The sequence below is a fragment of the Nicotiana attenuata genome, chromosome 7, assembly GCF_001879085.1.
Source record: "Nicotiana attenuata strain UT chromosome 7, NIATTr2, whole genome shotgun sequence".
Taxonomy (NCBI): Eukaryota; Viridiplantae; Streptophyta; class Magnoliopsida; order Solanales; family Solanaceae; genus Nicotiana; species Nicotiana attenuata.
This window is the reverse complement of record NC_031995.1, coordinates 32942257-32952488: the sequence shown is the minus strand read 5'-3', so window position 1 is coordinate 32952488 and position 10232 is coordinate 32942257. Positions and strand designations below refer to the sequence as shown.

General features: G+C 33.9%; 1 protein-coding gene across 4 annotated transcripts; it reads right to left on the bottom strand.

Annotated features, from left to right (window-relative positions):
• On the bottom strand, window positions 330-5663 carry LOC109228908 (protein AIR1-like). 4 transcript variants are annotated; one of them, XM_019394162.1, is made up of 8 exons: window positions 5255-5663; window positions 4991-5044; window positions 3966-4085; window positions 3710-3868; window positions 1884-2045; window positions 1685-1801; window positions 1462-1569; window positions 330-1315 (listed from the first exon to the last, which is right to left on the bottom strand). In XM_019394162.1, the coding sequence occupies exons 1-8, from the start codon at window positions 5507-5509 to the stop codon at window positions 818-820; spliced, it is 1473 nt and encodes a 490-aa protein (XP_019249707.1). In that variant the 5' UTR covers window positions 5510-5663; the 3' UTR covers window positions 330-817. The 4 variants fall into 4 exon arrangements, with proteins under 4 accessions (XP_019249707.1, XP_019249708.1, XP_019249709.1 ...); XM_019394163.1 differs by having other exon boundaries at window positions 3966-4082; XM_019394164.1 differs by lacking the exon at window positions 4991-5044.

Genomic DNA, 10232 nt, shown 5'->3' with positions numbered 1-10232 from the left:
TTTACATGTATTTAAAATGGTGTTATTTAATTAAAGTGTGTTACGTAGAAGATATTTATTAAAGTATGTTTTAAGACAGATTTCAGTAGGAGTTATCCCTCAGGTTTAGTGCATTGAACAAAACAATGCCAAAGAAACCCCTATAAACAGGGCCAGTATTTCAGTAGGAAATCATACCATTTGCAAATATGTTATTGTTACAAATCAGTTTTCTCAGTAAAACTATTCTTCTTTCGCGCTTGAACTTACTTAAATGCAACAAAACCAAAAAAACTAGGGCAGCCAAACTTCCAGCTTCGAGATGAATGCTGGAAAGGAGAGATTTTGAGTTGCAAATCAAAATAAGCATCTTATGCCTCTGACAGGGCAAACATAGCAACCACAAGCAGCCTTCTCAAAATCTATTGAAGGCAAAGCGAGAGAGTTTTTATAATAAAAGTGACACAATTGCTTGAACTACTTTTTGAAGTTACATGCCTTCTAGCCTTCCAGGCGAAAAGAAGAATAACAATTAAATCAAGATGTATCGGGAACAAGTAAGAACGAAAAGATAGCAAATTACAAACAGCTAAATGAGAGAGAACTTGTTCTTCAACTCAATAGCTAGTAGGTCTACATCTGTTGAGCTCGAGCTTAGCGTCATGTCAGCTCCATCTTGCTTCCCAATCATCATCTCAGCTTACACTAAAACCCCGAAACGTCCCAGACAGATTAATAAGCTCCTGTAACCAGTTTTCCTGAATTCTGAACCAAAACAAGTTTTCAAACCTTTTTGAGACGCTCCCAACCAAATACACTACATGAGCGACAGTTTCTGCTACCAATCATAATTCCTCCTCCACCTATCGTGACTACTGTTGCCAAATCGAGATGCTGAAAACCTATGATGATGATATTTGCCTGACCCATAAGAAGCTGAATTATCAAAATCACCAGATGCTGAAAACCTACGGTGATGATATTTGCCTGACCCATAAGAAGCTGAAGAATCAAAGTCAAGCCTGTTGGACTTTCTAGATGAACGAGAACCAGAAGCATGACCACCACTACTGAAGTTAGAAATCTTAGCTTTCTTATTTCTAGGAGTTGAAGGAGATCTCCAATTATTGGGTTGAGGAAAGTCTTCCGGATCATCCGGGATCCAACCACCCCTTCGTTTCATCTTATAGCCTGACGTATATCCGCCTTCATTTTTTCCTTTCTTCTTCCACGCCCTACCAAAATCACGAGGTACAGACCTGAACTCGTTTTGCTCTTTTCTTTTCTTGTGGACTTTCTTCTTGGGGGTTGATAAATCATGATTCCGCTTATTGACCTTTAGACACACAGCAGTAAAACAATAAGGTTTCATTATGAAGATAAGATATAATATAGCAAAGGACAACTAACCTAAAAAGGAAGACGACACAGAAATGAAAAGGAAAAGAAAAGCAGATTTCAAACATGAATATAGTAACTTACTCTACTGGAATTAGTGCATTCGCGTGCAAAATGTCCTTCTTCACCACACCTATAACAGGGATTAAGTGACCCAGTACCGCTAGTCTCCCCACGAGATGCCGTGCATGCCTGTACGGGAGAACATGTCAGATAAAGTGCAAGCACAAAAATTAGTTCCTAAATAAGGAGAGGCGAAAAACACACATACAGAGAGACACGTATAACTACAAGAGCATTAACTTACCAAACCAGTATGGCCTAGTAGACCACATCTGTAACAGGAAAATTCTCTCGGACCACTATCAGGGTATTTTGCACAGCAAAGATGGCCAAAACGCTTACAGATGTAGCATTGTATTTCCTTCAAAGGCAACAGGAGAAATCTCTAGGTCAGAACAACACAACATAAATCTCTAGGTCTCGAAGTTTCCTCAGTAACACACCTTTAGATCATCAGCATAATAGTCGTTCCTGCATGAAAACATATCATGGCCAGAATCCCCACATTTTAGACATATTTTAGTACTCTGGGATCCTCCATGGCTTCTCTCAGGGCAATCATTTGCACGATGACCTCCTTTTTTGCAGATGAAACAAGCTTTGCCCTGTCAAAGAAAGCAGAGTGCATAACTTACTCTATCACCAAAATGGGGAAAATAGGTGTTTTAAGATCCACAAGAAGTATCACAATGTCATGATCAAGGAAACACAAAGTTTCAATTTGCACTCCCATGGATATTACCTTGTTAGCCTGTGTAATCTATATTGTCTTAGACCCTATCACTGGCTACAGAAGACTTCGAATCATGCTATAATGGCAGATCCATGATTTTGCCAACTATCCATAATCCTATCAAACTAAAAGCAAGAACAATTTTGCTTCCCTTGTTTAACTGAAGACACTACAGTGGCATATCCATGATTAAACCATCAGTCAATCAGCTACTACTCAATCCCATACTACCTGGGGTCAGCTATACAGAATTTAAGATTCTGTAGTTCATGGAGATCAAAGAGCTAGATTGAATGGGATTTGAGGCTCGCACGGCTCTACCCTAAAACAAGGACTCCTCCAACACATTCCAATAATTAGGGAGACAGAAGGGAGATAGAGGGAAGGACAAAAGGGAAGAGAGACAAGGGTTTACATGCGATTATGATACTGCCCAAATATGTTACAGTGACAGGACAAAGCCGCACATACATGTGAATACCATTTTTTATGCATCATATACACAAACAACAAGCTCCTCACCAAAAAGAGGTTTTCCCATAAGACCCTGTAATGCAGTCTCTCTTTCAATGCAAAAATAAAGGATACACCAAGAATGCTGAAATCATAATTCTCAAAAAAATTGCAAATTCCAGCCTACCATTGGAAGCAGAAATCCTGCGGGATGACAGGAAAGTTGCACCATAATACGCTTCTAATAGAACCTTTAATTTTTGGATTAGCTGTCCATGTACATATTTAGACAGCTTACAACAACAACAACAACAAAAAATCCCTCCAATCCCACAAGTGGGGTCTGGGGAGGATAGTATGTACGCAGACCTCAGTCCTTACCACAAATTTAGACAACTTAATGTGCTATAATGGCAAAAGGTAGACAGTGCCGTCGAACCTTGTGAAAGAGGTATGAAAAACTCAGTTGCCTAATTGTCCACTTACCTATGCCTAGCAAAGCTAGTTCGCAAGCCAAAACCTTGACCTCCAGGAAAAAATCCAGCAACATAATCACTGAGCTAAGATTCAACCATCATTATGATTTTAGAGATCCTTTCACAAATATTTTCTTCATGACTTGTCCAAAACGTAAAATTCCGAATATGAGTGTCCAAAATACAACAATAATGTGTTAACAAGGTTGTTAAGACGGGTCCAAATCACGTAAAAGCATATATAAGAGGAACTCTAACCATGTGCTTAGATCATGAAAGACAGTCCAGGATGTTTGTCTTCTTTTTCCCCATCAGAGCCTAGGGTCCTAGGTCATTGATTAGTACATGTTCGAGGGATCTTCAGCTTGGCTTGTTAGTGGAAGATCCCATGTGCATAACTTAACAGTCTGTTTGGTTCTCTACAAAAGATTTGTGGTTTATATGTGTGGAGGGAAACTTCCACAATGCTCATTTACTTCAATGGTAATATAAGAATATACAAGTATGATAATTCCCGTTGAGAAGACTAATAAGGTGGAACTAAGATAGCACGAGCAGTATGGAGTCACATATTCAAATAGAAGAGTAACCAATTTTCTCCGCTAACCTTTGTGCAATGTTTAGCATTATGTTCGAAACTCCCACAAACAAAACAAGGCTTCTTACGTCTAGCTGAAGTACAGTTGACTGCAGCATGACCCTCTTCACCACAATTATAGCATGTTCCCCAACTCTTATCTGGAGCATCAAAGTACCTAGGGCCCCGCTGAGATCATGTAGCGAATAATAAAGATGTAGGACCAAACCAGCCCATTTTTGGATTACCGAAAAACAACACTGCAAATCATATTACTTCAACTCACAAGAAGCCTACGTAGAACAGCATTGTCAGGGACCTCAACAGGAGTCTTTTCAGCTGCACTATCATCAATATTCATAGCTATAGTAGTATCAGCATTTTGTTCTTCCTTTATTTTGTACTGCTAACACATTCAAGAAGAAGAAAATAGCAGTGTAAGAGATCACAAGCTGAACATTTAATCCATATTATGCTTTCTAAGACACAAACAATACTTTAAATAACTTCCAAATTAATATAAAACAAACTACAGTTTAACCTTGCAAGTCAAAACAGAAAGGGACAGAAATATAAAGCAGAAATCAAAGTGGCAGTAAGTAGTATTTATTCCACGAAGAGTAGGGGTATCGCATTTAGATCATTAAAATGTAAACCACCTAACCTTGGGCAGCTTGGGTTGGGAGTATATTCATGGTACGTCAATTTGGGCACAACCCAAATAAACCTATCTAACATTGTGATCAATTTTGGCCATACTGTTTATTGACAAAAAGAGAACTCATCAAAACACAACGAAAAGAAAGTTTTGAGGTTTTTCAAGTTCGATATAACACCATGATGAAGAAAAACAGTCTTTTTTAGTTTGGTTATGGTAATTAAACAAATTATAATAATCAAACAAGCAAATTTAAAAAGGTTCCGAGTATTGTTTCACCGAATTGACCCAACTCATCTCAATCCGAGCAAACATTGGGTGAGTTATGACCCAAGACGTTTATGAGTCAACCCAATTTAACCAGCCAAATTTAGCCCAACCCGTCCATTTGACGATTTGGATAGAAAAGAATTTGCCTTTCCTTTTTAAATATTTACTCATCTTGCAAGTTGATGAGGTCGTGACAGGGAGTTTCTCCAAAATTAAATGTAAGGTTTTTCCTATTAAACTAAATTTTCAGCTGTTACTTTAATGTTTCCTTCATTACCACCAAGATAACACACAAACTGGCAATACAATAAGCAAAAATCAAGCAGTAATTTGCAACTCGCAAAAATCTAATCGCCAATTAACAGCTGGCAACTGCAGACTACCGGGAACATATCGCTGCAGAAGCTTTTGAAACCCTTGTCTATTCCACTTGACACCTAAACATCAAAATTGAAAACGACATCCGATTAACCACCCAAAAAAACATTTTATTTTATTAGTAAGTACAATTTATTTCACTTCTAAATGCTGCAAAAAAACATGCTTCCCCCAGCGATTCTCGATCCAAATAAAGTACTTATATTTTTGTCCTTACAATTAATAGCAACATAAAAGATTAATCAATTTTCAGCAAAATTCAAACTCACAGGATCCTCTTTGGTCACAACATTTTTGTCCTTTTTCTTCTTGCTATTTGTCAAAATGTCGGATTCTTCCTCGTCAGTGACATTAGAACATTCCCGTAACATAGCCTTCTCTACGATTTTCAAGCTGAGATCCTCGTTAGCCTCCGCATCTTCGTTTTCTTCTTTTTCCTCTTCGCTGCGCATCAAATCGGGTTGGGAATTTGATTCTTCTTCTTCTATGGCTTCAGATTTCTCCTTCTTCTCCAGCTTACCCATTTGATTCGATATCTCGTTTCTTCCAAACTGACGAAAATGGGCTCAGGGCGGAAGAGCCGACCAGATATAAACCCTAATCCCCAAAATCCCCAATTATCGACGGGTTGATGGGGCTTCTGACTTTATGATAGACCACCTGAACCCGGCTTGAGTTGGGGTTATATACTATTATAACTATCTATCTATTACTAGCTATTATACTAGTCTCATGATACGTGTATTTTATCTCATTGAGTATAAATTTTTTAAAAATTACATTAAACTTATGCTTGAATCATAAAATATATGTCAAAGAAAAAAATTTTAAGTTCCTAAAATTGATGATTCTTGATTCTATTTTGCTAATTCAATAAAAGTTAAAACTTTGTCCCACAAGAGTTCTTAGTCATATTAGTCAATATATTTAACATAAAATTTATTTGAGTTTTATAATTTATTACTTTAATTTTAAAAGTTATTCGTCCTTTTTTAGTTTCAACAAGATCATATAACTTTGAAGATTTAGAATTATTTTGATGTTTATTTTTAAAAAGCTAAGTATTCCTATTTTTCATTTTAAAAGACATAAACATGACATCATCTGACTAACATAAGACGTTAATACTAACCTAGAAAAAAGTAAAATATGAAATTCATGAAAATATTAGAATTAGAGTTTATTCTTTAAATCAATTCTCATGGATTTAGTGTGTTAGTTTTCTTTTGTGTGTATAACCAGTTTTTATGCTTTAATTGGGACGTTTTAAAAGTTCGTATAATTTGATTCAAAAAAATTATAATTGGTTTATAAATATTTTCCTGAGAAAATTGTTACTAAAATAATTTTCTTTTATATTTTTCTAAATTTTTGTAATTAATATTTTTTATTTTGTCATGTTTATAAGTATGCTCATAATTAAATGGCCAAATTAAAAAACCAAAAACGACATTCCTAATTTCTTTGTAGCAATGTATGTGTACGTAGTATAGGACATACTCCATTTAAATTTGGTTTCAACCTCATTCAACTCTCTATACATTATTTAAGAAAAGTTGTGTTAGACTACAGATATTTGATTAGAATTATAAGCTAAACTAATAATAACATGGCGCTCCTTGAAGATAATTGGTCCTTGGATAAAGTTTTCTCTGATCGTGTGAACACTTGTGGTTATATTTTTTCGATCTATATAAAGTAACTTAATTTTTAATTGATTTTAGTGTCCTAAATATTCGGATTATATACATAGTTTAAATAGGGAAAGATTTAATAAGTCAAATTTTAGTTGGTTTCAAAATCCTAAATATTAGGAAAATAACTTAAATTTGAACGTGCCAAGATTCGCCTCGAAGTTCTCAAATCATTGAATGCACACTTCCAGCATACACCCGCGGGTGATCCAATGTCACCCCAATCCTCATAAATCTGACGACACCATCTCAACTGAAATTTAGCCTTTCTAGCAATACCAATAAGCCTTAGAGCCAAAATCCCCATCTCCCATTCATTTCCAAGAGAAAAGAATTTAAAACAGTATAAACTATATATAAAATATATATTTTCAGAAATAAGAAAATATTATGTATGGTCTACTAGAAGAAAATTAGTATCAAAATATTAAGCCAATTGACAAATTAATAAAAAAATCACATTACTAAATGTATAGTACTAAGTACTTGCTAATTTAATAAAGAAAACAAGGAATAAACATTTATTTGATTACTATAATGCTTTGTATCCTTTGATTTTGTATAGATTTTATTATACCTATGTACAATATATTAAATAATAAAATAAACTAATATTATTAAATAATATATATATTAGATCATATTTTTATAAGATTAATATTCTGTTAAATTATTGGCGCATCACGCGGGTTCTAACACTAGTATAATAGATAATAATGGATACTTAGATAGTTATAGTAGTAACCCCAACTCAAGCCGGTTCTAACACTAGTCTATATCTATATCTATAATAATATATTAAAAGCACGAAGGCCCTTAGCGAAATGTCGTTCACCTTTTTTATCCTTTAAAAATAGAGTTCATATTGAATACAATTGTAATTTAAGTTATTTTCCTAATATTTAGGATTTTGAAACCAACTAAAATTTGACTTATTAAATCTTTCCCTATTTAAACTATGTATATTAATCCGAATATTTAGACACTAAAATCAATTAAAAATTAAGTTACTTATATAATCGAAAAAATATAACCACAAGTGTTCACACGATCAGAGAAACTTTATCCAAGGACCAATTATCTTCAAGGAGCGCCATTTATTATTAGTTAGCTTATAATTCTAACAAAATATCGTAGTCTAACACAACTTTTCTAATAATGTATAGAGAGTTGAATGAGGTTGAAACCAAATTTAAATGGAGTATGTCCTATACTACGTACACATACATTGCTACAAAAGAAATTAGGAATGTCGTTTTTGTTTTTTAATTTGCCATTAATTTTATGAGCATACTTATAACATGACAAATAAAAAAATATAATACAAAATTTAGAAAAATTTAAAGAAAATTATTTTAGTAACAATTTTCTCAGGAAAATATTTATAAACCAATTATAATTTTTTTGAACAATTATACGAATTTTAAAACGTCCCAATTAAAGCATAAAAAACTGGTTATACACACAAAGAAAACTAACACACTAAATCCATGAGAATTGATTTAAGAATAACTCTAATTCTAATATTTTCATGAATTCATATTTTACTTTTTCTTAGGTTAGTATTAACGTCTTATGTTAGTCAGATGATGTCATGTTTATGTCTTTTAAATGAAAAATGGAAATACTTAGCTTTTTAAAAATAAAATCAAAATATTCTAATCTTCAAAGTTATATGATCTTGTGAAACTAAAAAAGGACGAATAATTTTAAAATTAAGTATAAATTATAAACTCAATAAAATTTTATGTTAATATATTGACTAATATGACTAAGAACTCTTTGGGACAAAGTTTTAACTTTTATTGAGATTAGCAAAATAGAATCAAGAATCATCAATTTAGGAACTTAAATTTTTTCTTGACATATATTTTATGATTCAAGCATAAGTTTAATGTAATTTTTTTAAAATTTATACTCAATGAGATAAAATACACTATCATGAGACTAGTATATAGCTAGTATAGATAGATAGTTATAATAGTATATAACCCCAACTCAAGCCGGTTCAGGTGGTCTATCATAAAGTCAGAAGCCCATCAACCCGTCTGATAATTGGGGGATTTTTGGGATTAGGGTTTATTCTTGTCGCTCTTCCGCCCTGAGCCCATTTTCGTCAGTTTGGAGAAACGAGATATCGAATCAATGGGTAAGCTGAGAGAAGGAGAAATCTGAAGCCATAGAGAAGAAGAATCAAAATTCCCAACCCGATTTGATGCGCGCGAAGAGGAAAAAGAAGAAAACGAAGATGCGGAGGCTAACAGGATCTCAAGCTTGCGAAAATCGTAGAGAAGGCTATGTTACGGGAATGTTCTAATGTCACATGACGAGAAGAATCCGACATTTTGACAAATAGCAAAGAAAAAAGGACAAAAATGTTGTGACCAAAGAGGATCCTGTGAGTATTGAATTTTGCTGAAATGATTAATCTTTTATGTTGCTATTAATTGTAGGACAAAACATATTAAGTACTTTATTTGGATCGAGAATCGCTGGGGAGAAGCATGTTTTTTGCAGCATTTAAAGTGAATAAATTGTACTTACTAATAAAATAAAAGTATTTTTTGGGTAGGGTTAATACGGATGTCGTTTTCAATTTTGATTTTAGGTGTCACAGTGGAATAGACAAGGTTTCAAAAGCTTCTGCAGCGAATATGTTCCGGTAGTCTGCAGTTGCCAGCGTTAATTGGCGATTAGATTTTGCGAGTTGCAAATTACTGCTTGATTTATTGCTTATTGTATTGACAGTTTGTGTGTTATCTTGGTGGTAATGAAGGAAACAACTTAAAGTAACAGCTGAAATTTAGTTTAATAGGAAAAACCTTACATTAATTTTGAGAGAAACTCCCTGTCACGACTCACAACTTGCAAGAATGTAGTAAATATTTAAAAAGGAAAGGCAATTCTTTTCTATCCAATCGTCAAATGGACGGGTTGGGCTAAAATTTGGCTGGTTAAATTGGGTTTGACTCATAAACTCTTGGTGCATAACTACCCAATGTTTGCTCGGATTGAGATGAGTTGGTCAATTCGGTGAAACAATACTGCGAACCTTTTAAATTTGCTTGTTTGATATTATAATTGTTTAATTACCATAACCAAACTAAAAAGACTGTTTTTCTTCATCATGGTGTTATATCGAACTTAGAAAACCTCCAAACTTTCTTTTCGTTGTGTTTTGATGAGTTCTTTTTTGTCAATAAACAGTATGGCCAAAATTGATCACAATGTTAGATAGGTTTTATTTGGTTGTGCCCAAATTACGTCCATGAATAACTCCCAACCCAAGCTGCCCAAGGTTAGGTGGTTTACATTTTAATGATCTAAATGCGATACCCCTACTCTTCGTGGAATAAATACTACTTCCTGCCACTTTGATTTCGCCTTTATATTTCTGTCCCTTTCTGTTTTGACTTGCAAGGTTAAACTGTAGTTTGTTTTATATTAATTGGAAGTATATTTAAAGTATTGTTTGTGTCTTAGAAAGCTAATATGATTAAATGTTCAGCTTGCTGTGATCTCTTACACTGCTATTTTTTTCTTCTTGAATGTG

Bases quoted from the DNA above. Each gene is read 5' to 3' on its own strand.
- LOC109228908 (XM_019394162.1), bottom strand. From the start codon at position 5,509: ATGGGTAAGCTGGAGAAGAAGGAGAAATCTGAAGCCATAGAAGAAGAA. The intron at 1,802-1,883 runs GTGTGTTACTGA...TTGCCTTTGAAG, and splicing joins ATTATGCTGATGATCTAAAG to GAAATACAATGCTACATCTG. The intron at 1,570-1,684 runs GTAAGTTAATGC...TCTCCCGTACAG, and splicing joins TACTAGGCCATACTGGTTTG to GCATGCACGGCATCTCGTGG.